Here is a 12,337-nt window from a genome sequence, read left to right on the forward strand (position 1 = left end):
AATTTGAAAAAAAAAAAAAAAAGAAGAAGAAAATTAAAACACCCAGAACTCTACCATCTAGAATAAATGATTTTAATATGGCACAAAATATAATATAAACATGTTAGCAAAGCCAAGATTAGAGTGAATATATAACTGTTTTTTATGCTTTTATTACTGTTATTTAAAAATCATTATACATGTGAGTAGGGTCTAAAATAAAATGATGGAAAACAATTGGGAATTACAATATTGTGACTATTTTATGTTTTTCTTCCCCTTTAAAAATGTCCTTTATCTGTCCAATAAGTAACAGTGGTGATGGAAAAACAGGTACTAGGAGGAAAGATGAGAGCAAATGAGGTATTTTCCTTGAATGGAGAGCACAGCAAAGGGTCACCAGGTTATAGGTTTCACATGTGAGAAGCCTGTGAGCTTGTTGCAGACAGGAAGACCGTCCCAATGATTTTGAGTCCCCAGAGCCAAGTACTAGATCTGACACAAAGCTGGGACACTGTAAATATTTCTGAATAAATGTTCTCTGTGTCTAGGGAGAATCAAGAAGAAATGAATTTTAAAGCAAAGCATGGAAATTTAGAGCAGATATGAGCAAGCTTTTGACTGTCACGAATGATAAAGAAAATTCTAGAACGTCTAGTGTAAGACAATGTTAAGAGTATATTACTATTGGGATGCCTAGGTGGCTCAGTTGGTTAAGCGGCTGCCTTCGGCTCAGGCCATGATCCCAGCGTCCTGGGATCGAGTCCCACATCGGGCTCCCTGCTCAGCGGGGAGCCTGCTTCTCCCTCTGCCCCTCTGTCTGCCTGTGCACTCGCTCTCTCTCTTTCTCTCTGACAAATAAATAAACAAAATCTTAAAAAAAAAAAAAAGAGTATATTACTATTTGTTCAAGATAGTATATACCTCCATCTTCCTAGAGGAGGCCATTTAGAGCTGGAAGGATCTCCAGTTCCTTTCCAGGTATAAGATTGTATTTCTATTATTCCTTCCAAGAAGACCAGGGATCAGAATCACCTGTCAGTTCAGATACATTATTTGGGTGGGAGAAGGGGAGCAGATGGCCAGCCTCAGGTACAGCCTGTTTGTAGCTAAGAGGCTCAGCTTCCACCTCAACACTGAACTTCATGGAACTCCCAAAGGGATCCAATTCCCTGCCTGTCCCAAAGATGAGATAATCAAGCTCTGAGGAGTCCAGTCACGGCCAAAAACAGGAGGCAGATGACAAGCCCATATGGCCTTCTTGATAAGCCTCCAATAATGTTACACCAAAATGCAGATGGCACTTATTTCCCAGTGGTAGGATCTGTGGGACTTCTGGATGTTAGAAGGACTCCAAGGAGTCTCTTGTTGAATTAATTTTCAGGGTCAGGTTACACACCATCCCTGAAAGAAATAAAAATGGCTTGGGGGAAAAAAACACACAAAAAACCAACACAACTGCCTTTTCATTTCCTCCTCTCTCCCCTCTATTAAGCAAACAACCCTCTGTAAAGTCAACAGTCTGGATACACATCCTGTACCTGTCCGTGGCTGGCACAAGGTAGGGCGAGGCACTCCCCAACTTACCATGGCCGGGACTCTCTATCAAGATCAGAGTTCAGTCACGGGAGCAGAAGTTCCTCTGTGATAAAAGCAGAGGGGAAATTACTGTGATGAGAGATGCGTCATTAAAATCATTAATCAGGATAACTTATAGTTTGTAGAAGTTAAACAATTAGGAAATGACACCCATTGTCCTGGAAAGGCCAGCTATTGATTGGCCAAAGATACAAAGGCCAGGTTAATAATTAAAGAGAAACTGGTTAAGCAAGCCAAGTTTATTACTCCAACAGAATACTTTCCCACCTGGTCTTCTGTTTGGAGATACACATTGTGGAAATGGTTCCTATGGTCTGCTAGAATGCAGTACATTGCTTGTAGTCAAGGCAAACCTGGATTCTGAACTGTGAGCTCTAGTGGAATAGAAGTGCCTTCTTGGAGAGAAAAGATAATCAACCCCGTTATGGAAAAGTACGGCTATCCAGCCGGCGCTCAGCCCGCGCATGCGCGCAGTGTGTGTGTATGTGTGTGTGTGTGCAGGTGGCCAGTAGCCAGCCAGCATGAGACTCGTCATTTGCAGATGACCCACTCTCACTGCCACCATCTCGGGATGCACAAGTGCTTCTTCCCTCAAAGTGCAGCCTTACACCTCAGCTTTGTCCTCCGTTCTCTTCAGCAAGGTTGCTCGATCATCGCACATGTACTCAGTCATTCAGAATGCAAGGAAGCCTTGACTCTGGGCCAGGACTCTTGGCCTCATGATTGACAGGCAGGCCTCTGAGGGACAGGCCAACTGACTTCCTGTTTCCATATTGGAGTCCTACGGAAAAGGCTGTTTTCCTAAGCATTTTGTTAGCTCCTTGACACTCAAAAGAATCATCCTGGAACCAGAAGCATGGGCATCCCCTGGGAGCAGTCTCAGGCCCTCCACCCCAGACTTACTGCCAGAGTCTGCATTTTAACAAGAATCCCCCCAAATCTGTCTGCACAGTCGTTTGAAAATCACTGGCCGAGGCCACCCTACCAAGCAGCACTTTTCAATTATACCTAAGAATTACTAAATCCTCTCTACTTTATTACCAACTGAGTAAGTCTCCTCACATCCATTCCATCTCCCAGTTGTCCTGAGGCTCAGCTCCATTCTTCCTTGTCTCCCATCACCCACTGCAGTCTTGCCTTATAACCACATAGGGGGTCAATCCCTTCCTGACGGAAATGCCAACTTGTTCTGGTGCACAGCCTGAGCAAGGGTGGGGAATAAGCAGTGGCCTTGGGGACAATGAGGAGATGAGGCTGCCAGGGCAGAGGGCTCATTTCAGGGAAGGCTCAGAGCTAAGTTGGAAAAGCAGGCAGGGAACTTATAGGCAAGGCCTTGTATGCCCAGCTGAGGAGTGTGACTTGATACTGTAGATAATGAGAAAATACTGGGAAGGTTTTGGTTTTTGCAGAGAATGATATAGCAAAAGACACGCTCCCTTCCACAGGACACTACGGCACAGAACAGACAGGAGTGAGAAACAGGGGGTCAGGAAGGCTTGAGAAGGCATTAGGGAACAGACAGGCAGAGGCAGAGACCTAGGTGGGGCGTGGACCCTGGAATAGGATATACACAGGAAATATCTGGAAGGAATTCTTTACTGGATTTAGTGGCTCACGGACTGTAGGGATTTATTCACTCAATCACCCAATATTCATGAGGTACCTCCATATTCCAGGCACTGTTCCAGTTGACAGAGATAACAGAGTAAGACAGAGAACACGACTTCAACAGCTTACAGTCCCACCAGGAAAGGCAGACAACAAATGAACAAATCAATAGATAAGATAATTTCAGGATCAGTAAGACAAAAATATGAAAGGACAATGCTATGGAACAGGAATCAGCAAACTACAGCTCATGGGCCAAATCCCACTTTTTTGTATGGCCTACAAGTTAAGAATGCTTTTTACATTTTCAGTGATTGGCAAAAAGTCAAAAGAACATTATTTCATGAATGTGAACATTATATAAAATTCAAATTTCGGTGTTCATAAATAAAGACTCCTTGGAGCTTGGTTATACCCATTTGTTTTACATACTATCTATCTCTGTTTTCATGCTACAACATGAAACAACATGTTTCATGCTACAGCATGTTGTAGCTACAACATGCTACAACATGCTACAACAGCAGAACTGAGTGGTTGGGACATACATGACTCACAGACGGAAGATACTTAATATCTGGTCCTTCACAGAAGAAATTTGTTGAATCCTGGGTTGGAAGATGAGGTGATCAGGTCACCAGGACGGAGCTAGCCTGGACAGGGTGGCAAGGAGAAGACATCTGAGCTAAGACCTGAATGAGAAGAGGCTATTCAGTGCCGGAGGAGAACTACTGAAGGCAGAAGGAACAGTTAAAAAGCAAAGCCCCTGGCGCAGTGATGAATTTACTGTGTTTGAGGAATGAACAACCACATCATGAACAAGGGCCAGAGTGGCATGAGATGAGGTTGGAGTAGGGTCAAGACGATCCGTGGAAGCAGGAAGGGGTATGTCTCATTTGCTCAGAACGTGCTAGGGGAAGCCAAGGGCAGGCCTCTTTGAGACTTAGCCACGACTTTGTTTGGAGGCCCTGTTTCACATCATATAAACGATCAAAATGTGCCAATATCTCTCATTAATAATAATTTATATGTGAGTTAGATTGAGTTTCTGCCAACTGGCGGACCACCTAGCAGACCCAGCTTTAAGGAGCAAGGGCCCTCCCTTTGTTTGTATACAGTTTTGGAATACGGCAATCCTTCCTTATCTGTGGTTTTCATCAATTGCCATCCAGAAGCAGGCGATTCTCCTTCTGAAATCAGGTCGGTGGTAGCCTAACACAACCTCACAACACCTACATCATTCACCTAACTTCATCTCATCACACAGACATTTCAGCATGCCACATCATCACAAGAAGAAGGGTAACTACAGGGGTGCCTGGGTGGCGCAGTCAGTTAAGCATCTGCCTTCAGCTCAGGTCATGATCCCAGCGTCCTGGGATCGAGTCCCACATTGGGCTTCTTGCTCAGTGGGGACCCTGCTTCTTCCTCTCCCTCTGCCCCCACCCCTGTTTGTGCTCTCTCTCTCACTTGCTCTCTCTTGAGTAAATAAATAAAATCTTTAAAAAAAGAGGTGGGGTAACTACAGTACAGTAAGGTATTTTGAGAGAGAGGGAATGCCTGGGTGGCTCAGCTGTTCAGCCTCTGCCTTCCGCTCAGGTCATGACCTCAGGGTCCTGGGATCGAGCCCTGCATTGGGCTCCCTGCTCAGCGGGGAGCCTGCTTCTCCCTCTCCCACTCCCCTTACTTGTGTTCCCTCTCTCTGTCAAAAAATAAATTAAATCTATGGAAAAAAAGATATTTTGAGAGAGAGACCACATTCATGTAACTTTTATTATATCATTAGAATTATTGTATTATTAGTTCTTGTTAATCTCTTACTGTGCCTAATTTATAAATTAAACTTTATCATAGGTATGTATGTGTAGGAAAGAACAGTATGAATAGGGTTCCATTCTACCTGCAGTTTCAGGCATCTGTTGGGGGCTCCTGGAACATATACCCCACAGATTAAGGGGGAAGTGCTGTAGATGACAACAGTAAGGAGGCAGGGAAGGGTAACATCTCCCCCAAAAGCCAGCCTTTAATATAAATTCTTCCAATCCTCCTGACCACATCAAGAAGTGGAACAAAATGCTTGAGCAAAATCTTCTGGAAATACTGAGAATCATTATTCAAAGAGCTAGAAATAATTTACTAAAGGGAAAAAAATGTATCATCCTTGAACACAGGGTGCTTTTAGCCAGACAATCTATTTTGAAACTTGGACAGCACTCAGCTGAAGTCCGTTTATATAGAGACAGCTGTTGTATATTTGTTATTTACTAGCATGAAACAAGTTTCTCAGTAGATTATAGAAATGAAAGCAGGAAACAGTACCCCTTGATTCTTTCATCAGATACCAGCTAATATATGTAAAGTTAACCCACGCTCATGCTTACTGGCCCAGTGTCTGGTGCCTAGTAAGGAGCAAGGATGGGTGGGGAGTGGAAAGGGGCTAAAGGAATCACGTGGACCGCCCCCTGGAACAGAACTGTCACAGGAAGGCACTGGTGGTTCAGTGGTAGAATTCTCACCCCCCAGAATTACCACAGAATTGCCACCTCCCAGAATTGCCTCTTCTTAACTGCCCAAACCAGCGGCTCCCAAAGAACGCCGCGCCTTTCTTCTGGAAGCTCAAACTCTAAAGTCCTCCCACGTTCTCTTCCAGCCTGAAGAGCCAAGGACTCTTTATAGGAACCTTTTCTGTCTCAGCTTCCTGGATCCATTCATTCTTCCTCTCTGAAGGCCAACCTACAAGCCCATAAACTGAACAATATCACCAGGTTCATAATGACTCAGACTTTGCGTTAGGGTTTCCAAAACTTCTTGGCTGCTCACAGGTGGGGCAAACTAATTAGCAACTGCGCCCCAGTTTTAGGAAAAAGGGAAACCCACTCAGGTTTGGGCATGGCTCAGATGATCTTAAAGCATCAGGGGCTCTTCAAGACGGGAAGATGAAGACTGAAGGGTCCATTCGGTTCTGGGGGGTAATGGGGGACGGCAGCTTCTTTATGTATCTGAGCTCTACAAGCAGGGCTCACACTAGGGCTCCTGAAAATGTTAAGCCATTGTTTTAGAGTGACTGGAAGAAAGCTGGGAACGCAACATAAGAGATGGACCCCAAGAGCAGCTCTTTAGGGCATGCTAAGTTATTAAATAAGTTCAACTTATTTCACTTAAGATTACAAAAATCTGCAGAAGTGATTTATGATGGAGTCATAAAGAAAAAAATTAGATATGTCGAGAACAGATCCATATCGTTTTCTGCTTGGGTGTACAAGAGGGTCATTTTTACCCCATTCCATAAACTGCCCTATTGTAACACTGCTAGAAATGCCCTCATGCAGGAAGTTCCTTATGTCCTTGCAGCAGACACAAGGAACAAGGAAACCCTATTTCGTGTCCTACCTAAGGAGGCCAGATATGGAGTGTGGTGGATTCCTCCCCACTTGGCCAGAATTTGGAAAGCAGGCAAATTAGATGTTTCCTACGCATTAGACTAGTAAAATCAGCAAATAACCATCAAAACAAAGATATGCAAATTCAATTTCAAGAAGAAAGAACAGCTCCTGACCTAAGGCCACTTTGCTGAAACTATTAGCATATTGAAAGAAAGATGGTGTTGGAGCTCCACACAAAATTCTCAGTGGGTTAAGCCTCTACCTTTGGCTCGGTCGTGATCTCAGGGTCCTAGGATCACGCCCCACATCGGGCTCTCTGCTCAGCGGGGAGCCTGCTTCCCCCTCTCTCTCTGCCTGCCTCTCTGCCTACTTATGATCTCTGTCTGTCAAATAAATAAATGAAATCTTAAAAAAAAATTCTCAGAGACGCTTACTTTGAAATATTCATCAAAGCCCAGTCCTAAGGAAAGGGTGGCTTGGCCCTAGAGACAATGGTCCAGAATCAGATACCTCCCACGGCTGTGTTATCTAATACCCTTTTGTTCTGATTCTGTGATTGCCAAGCAACCCTTGGACTGGAGTTTGGCTTCCCACATGGACCTGTCTTTAAAGTCCGGAGCACAAGGATTTTTGTCTCGGTAACAATACATTTCTTTCTTTTCTTTTCTTTAAGATTTTATTTATTTATTTGAGACAGAGAGCACAAGTGGGGATGGGGAGAGGCAGAAGGGGAGAGAGAAGCAAGCTCCATGCCAAGCAGGAAGCCCTATGTGGGGCTTGATCCCAGGACTCTGGGATCACGACCACAGTGGAAGACAGACGCTTAACCGACTGAGCCACCCAGGCATCCCATATGTTTCTCAATGTAATAAAGATATTATCAGCGTGTGTGTGTTTGCATTTGAAGACATGTGTGCGGTGAGCCTGTAGATGTGAACCCGTCCCTGAGAGCTGAACCCTTCTTTGTGTGCTGATGAATGCAATTTCTCTGGTCCTGCTGGATGTGGCACCACGTTGAATTCACCCCAAGTACTGGATGCCCCCCTTGAGACCCCACTGTAACTTGGCGGCCTCCATCCAGAATCATGACACTGACCCAGGTCCTAGGAGGGGCAACCGGAATGTTCCTTAGGAAGGGATCTGCAGTCCTTGTGGCACATTCTTACTGTATCCCTCTCTTCCCTGGAAGATCACATGTGAGTGAGTCACTCACCATTTTTCTTTGGTACATGGTTTCATTTTACATCCCACGGGATGACAAATTTAAACTTCTAGCCTGTGGATTTGCGGAGGGTGTGCCCGACCCCGCCTAAGCACTGATGGCTTTCAAAACTGTCTGCGAAACAGGAAAATGAATGCAACCCTTTTCCCCTTGGAGCTTAGATCCTTCAAAAAGTAAAGGAAGTTTTGTTGCCATGATGGGGTGTGCGTCTGGAGAAATAAGCATTTTCAAACATTTAATCAAAGGCAAAGTATGTCAGCCAAAGGAAGGCGGACAAATTTGGAAACCTGGCTGCTAAGAATCTTAGGGAAGAATGTATTCCAGCACGGCACCTGACAAACAACTGATTAACAGTGTTTTGTCCAGATTTTAGCCACTTATTCACAGCATGGTGGGGGACAATCGTAATAATTTCAATCCACAAGTAATTTTAAAACACCCGTTTTACATACACTTTAAACCATCCCCACTCCTCTGTCATCGTCACATCATGCCAGTTTTTTTCTCTATTCAAAGGATTCCTTTGTCCAGAAGGCAGGGGGACGGAGGGAAGGTACATTTATTAAGTACTCCTCTACATTATCTTAATTAATCTACCCAATAACGTTTGGAGTCACAACTACTACTTCCACTTTGCAAACCAGTGGGATGATATAATAATGAAAGCTGATTATGGTGATTCTCTGAGATAAGATTAGAAAAATTAAAAGACAGCTGAGGTGGTCTAAATGCTTGCTGAGCAAGGGACTGGGTCCCGTACTCTCAGCTCCACGCCTGCCTTGATAGACGTCTCTGTACTTCACATGATACCTCAGTTCCCCGGGCACAAGCTTCGAGTAGGGCACACTCAAAGCATATTGTGATAAGCTTTTAAATGTGTAGCTACCCTCCCTGTTTTCTCTGGGCACTGTATGCAGGTGCACAGAACAGTGCTTCGGGTTTTCCTAAGTGATGCCCTTCCTTGTTATCTGAGCAACTCCCAGTACCACACATGGACTGGAGGTGGCATTCTCATTGGCTGCCCTTTTTAAAAAAAAAATAATTAATTAATTATAAACATATAATGTATTTTTATCCCCAGGGGTACAGGTCTGTGAATCGCCAGGTTTACACACTTCACTGGCTGGCCTTTATGTTGGTAGCAGCGTTTTATTTTGTTTTGTTTTGTTTTGTTTAACTCTTCTGCCTGTTAACCGCGAACAAACTGTTTGGATTCCCCTCCTCTTGGGACAGTGACCATGGAAACAGGAAGCTAATGTAATGGGCATGCTGGTTATTGCTCACAATCATGGGACTGACAGGACAGTTTCACTGACGTTTCATGCACATTTGTTCATTTATTCATTCAACATGATCGGAATGCCCACCCCATGCCAGGTACCATTTTATTTATTTATACCTTAATTTCCACCTATCTATCATTCACCCAGAGAATATCCGCTATGCTCTGTCTGTTCAAGAGTAGTCTATCATTGGAGCTCCTGAGTGGCTTAGTTGTTAAGTATCTGCCTTTGGCTCAGGTCATGATCGCAGGGTCCTGGGTTTGAGCCCCACATTGGGCTCCCTGCTCAGCGGGAAGCCTGCTTTTCCCTCTCCCACTCCCCCTGCTTTTGTTCTCTCTCTCTCTGTCAAATAAATAAATAAAATCTTTAAAAAAAGAAAGAGTAGTCTATCATTTAAAAAAGAACTCTTGGGGATGCCTGCGTGGCTCTCTTGGTTAAGTGTCTGCCTTCAGGTCATAATCTCGTGGTCCCGGAATCAAGTCCTGCATGAGGCTCCCTGCTCAGCAGGGAGCCTGCTTCTCCCTCTGCCTGCTGCTCCCCCTGCTTGTGCTCTCTCTCTCTGACAAATAAATAAAATCTTTTTTAAAAAGGAAAGAAAAGAAAAAGAAAAAGAAATCTTGGAGGCTGCTAGAGATAAGTCTGTTGAACTTGCTTCTCATTGCAAGGACCCTCTACCAAACCTTCCCGAATGGTCACCTTCAGCCTTTAGTCATCCTCCTCTGGTCGTGGGGCTCATCCTCCATGGGGCAGGTTCTGCCACTGCTGGGTAGCTCAGCATCAGGAAAGCTAGCCTTGCATTCCTTGCTCTGTACTCTGGAGCTACAGAGACTTAATTTATGGGTAAATATTTGTTAACCACTTATTGTACTGAGCGCCTGGGTGCTTTCATCCATATGGTATCATTTGCCCTTCCACTGTCCAGTGAATGAGGTCTGATAACATAAGTTTAGAAAAGTTAAGCATAGTACCCAAGGTCACTCCAGTACGAGGTGGCAGGAGCAGTTTTTTTTACATGTCTGTCTGACTCTATAGAGACCTTTATATTATACCAGGGCAAATGCATGCATGTGCCCATGTGTATACAGGCAGGTGACAACACTAGGAGCTCTTAGAGTAAAAATGGAATAAATACTGTAAACTATCACATTTTTGCTGAGTGAGATGCATTCTTGTTCTTTGAATCTTTAACGAGCTGGGTGCAAAACAAAATCAAACAAAACAACACCACGACAAAAATGTTCCTCTCCCAGACTTATTGGGCAGAAACTGGCTACACTTCAGCAGACAGCTCCCAACCCAAAGTGCTGAATACAAGACTACTGGCTGTCTGAAGAGAAAGCCCATTTCATTTTTCTTTCTTTTAAAGATTGATTTATTTGAGAGAGAGAGAGAGAGCTAGAGAGCACGAGCTGGTGAGGGAGGGGAGAGGGAGAGAATCTTTTAAGTAGACTCCCCGTCAGCAGGGAGCCCCCCCCACGTGGGGCCCCATCGGGACCAATCCCACCTCCCATGAGATCACAACCTGAGCCGAAACCAAGAGCCGGGTGTCCAACCAAGCCACCCAGGCACCCCATGGAGAGAAAGCCCATTTCCAAACCACTTGCCCCTGCCCGAGTTCTGACATCCTGCCTTTCCAGTGCAAGAATAATGCAACCCAGCTCTGTGATGACGTTTTCTGAAGCAGACACAAGGTCAGAGTAGGGCCGTCCCCAGGGAGAGACACTAGGATCCTATCCAGGCACATTCTGTGCCCATCTTCCCCACCCACCCCCGTATCAAGATCCAGCATCCTGTGCTGAGTATGGTGGGGGTAGGACATGGGGGTCATGGCTGATCCAACCATAATACAAAAGTGCCCAAAAGTGCAGCCTGCTTCAGAGACTGACTGATGCCCCTGGGGCAGTCTGAATCAAGTATCAAAGGAGGTTATAAATAATCCCTCCCCTTTGGTTATATGTATCTTAATATCAGCAATATTAAGACTATCCAGCGTAGGGGCACCTGGGTGGCTCAGTGGGTTATGCCTCTGCCTTCAGCTCAGGTCATGATCCCACGGTCCTGGGATCGAGCCCCACATCGGACTCTCTGCTCAGCAGGGAGCCTGCTTCCTCCTCTCTCTCTGCCTGCCTCTCTGCTTATTTGCGATTTCTCTCTCTCTCTGTCAAATAAATTTTAAAAATCTTAAAACAAAACAAAACAAAACAAAACTATCCAGTGTATACCGATAGGGAGAGAAAGAAGAAATGCCAAAAATAGCTCGTCTGGCTTGTGCTATGAACCAAGAGCATTACGGGCTTTCATTCAAAGGGTTTGGCACAGCTGTGACACGTTTTCTCAAGCCCTAGATGGCCATTGCTTATGTTCTGTGCTATGGCAGTGACCGTCTAGACTTAAAAGTATTTTGATCTTCCAGAGTTGTTTTTCCCCAATTTCAGATCAAAACATCCAGCAAAGCACAGGTGAGACAGCAATTCCAAGGTTGAGATGTAAGTGCCCCAGGAAAGCAGGAGTAGCAATGTGGGGCGTGGGGACACTCGTCTCCAGAAGGAGCTCATTTCTGCCAGTGTAGGACTGTCAGGGTAGAGAGGATTTCAGGGAGTGCCCAGTCCACCCCTTCATGTTGCAGATGGAATGCCCGTCTATAGGGAAGTGGTGGGTCTGCCCTCTGGGTCATGTGCATGGTAATAATGTGTTGGGTTCCCTTGTCTGACCTGAGGTACGGCAGATGCCGGCATCGTGGGCAGCACAGGCTCCCACTGGGATGGGAGAATCCACGCCATTTTTCTGATGAGAATATCATGAACAGGAAGGTCCAAGCCTGACTGTGGTGCAGCCAACCTCATGGTCTAGTGGCTCATTTCACACGATGTAGGCAATTCCTCCCTTAAAGACCATGTCATCCTTCCTCCATAACCACATGGCTGGAGACTGGAGCCCAACCTCTTGGGTTTAGAACTCTCCGACACACACTTGTAGCCATATGACTGGGGACAAGTTATTCTTTCTCTGTACTTCAGTCTCCTCATTGGTAACATGGAATTAATAACGACAGCTACTTTATGGGGTTGTGGCAAAGATTAAACCAGTTATTGCATCATATGAAGTACTTAGAAGAGGGCACACATTATGTACTCAACAAACGCTCACTATTCTTTTTATTACTATTCTCTCCAGGTAACCTTCGTCTGCCACATCTATATATTCTAGCATTACCTGTTCTGTGAGCTGTTCAAGGCGTGGGTTACCAACTCTACTTATACTAA

At 45.0% G+C, this 12,337-nt stretch overlaps 1 protein-coding gene across 4 annotated transcripts in view; it reads right to left on the reverse strand.

Moving 5' to 3' along the window:
- Positions 1–12,337, reverse strand: part of ANXA4 (annexin A4) — an 83,770-nt gene that overhangs the window by 39,075 nt on the left and 32,358 nt on the right. For 3 of the 4 annotated variants that reach the window (XM_045978916.1, XM_045978915.1, XM_045978917.1), the window contains exon 2: positions 1,567–1,621. In XM_045978916.1, coding sequence (XP_045834872.1) covers positions 1,567–1,569 — 3 coding nt within the window. In that variant the 5' untranslated portion in view covers positions 1,570–1,621. Of the gene's footprint in view, positions 1–1,378; positions 1,384–1,566; positions 1,622–12,337 lie in introns of all 4 variants that reach the window. The other variant, XM_045978918.1, reaches the window with a different exon arrangement.

The sequence above is a fragment of the Meles meles genome, chromosome 15, assembly GCF_922984935.1.
Source record: "Meles meles chromosome 15, mMelMel3.1 paternal haplotype, whole genome shotgun sequence".
In the NCBI taxonomy this organism is placed as follows: Eukaryota; Metazoa; Chordata; class Mammalia; order Carnivora; family Mustelidae; genus Meles; species Meles meles.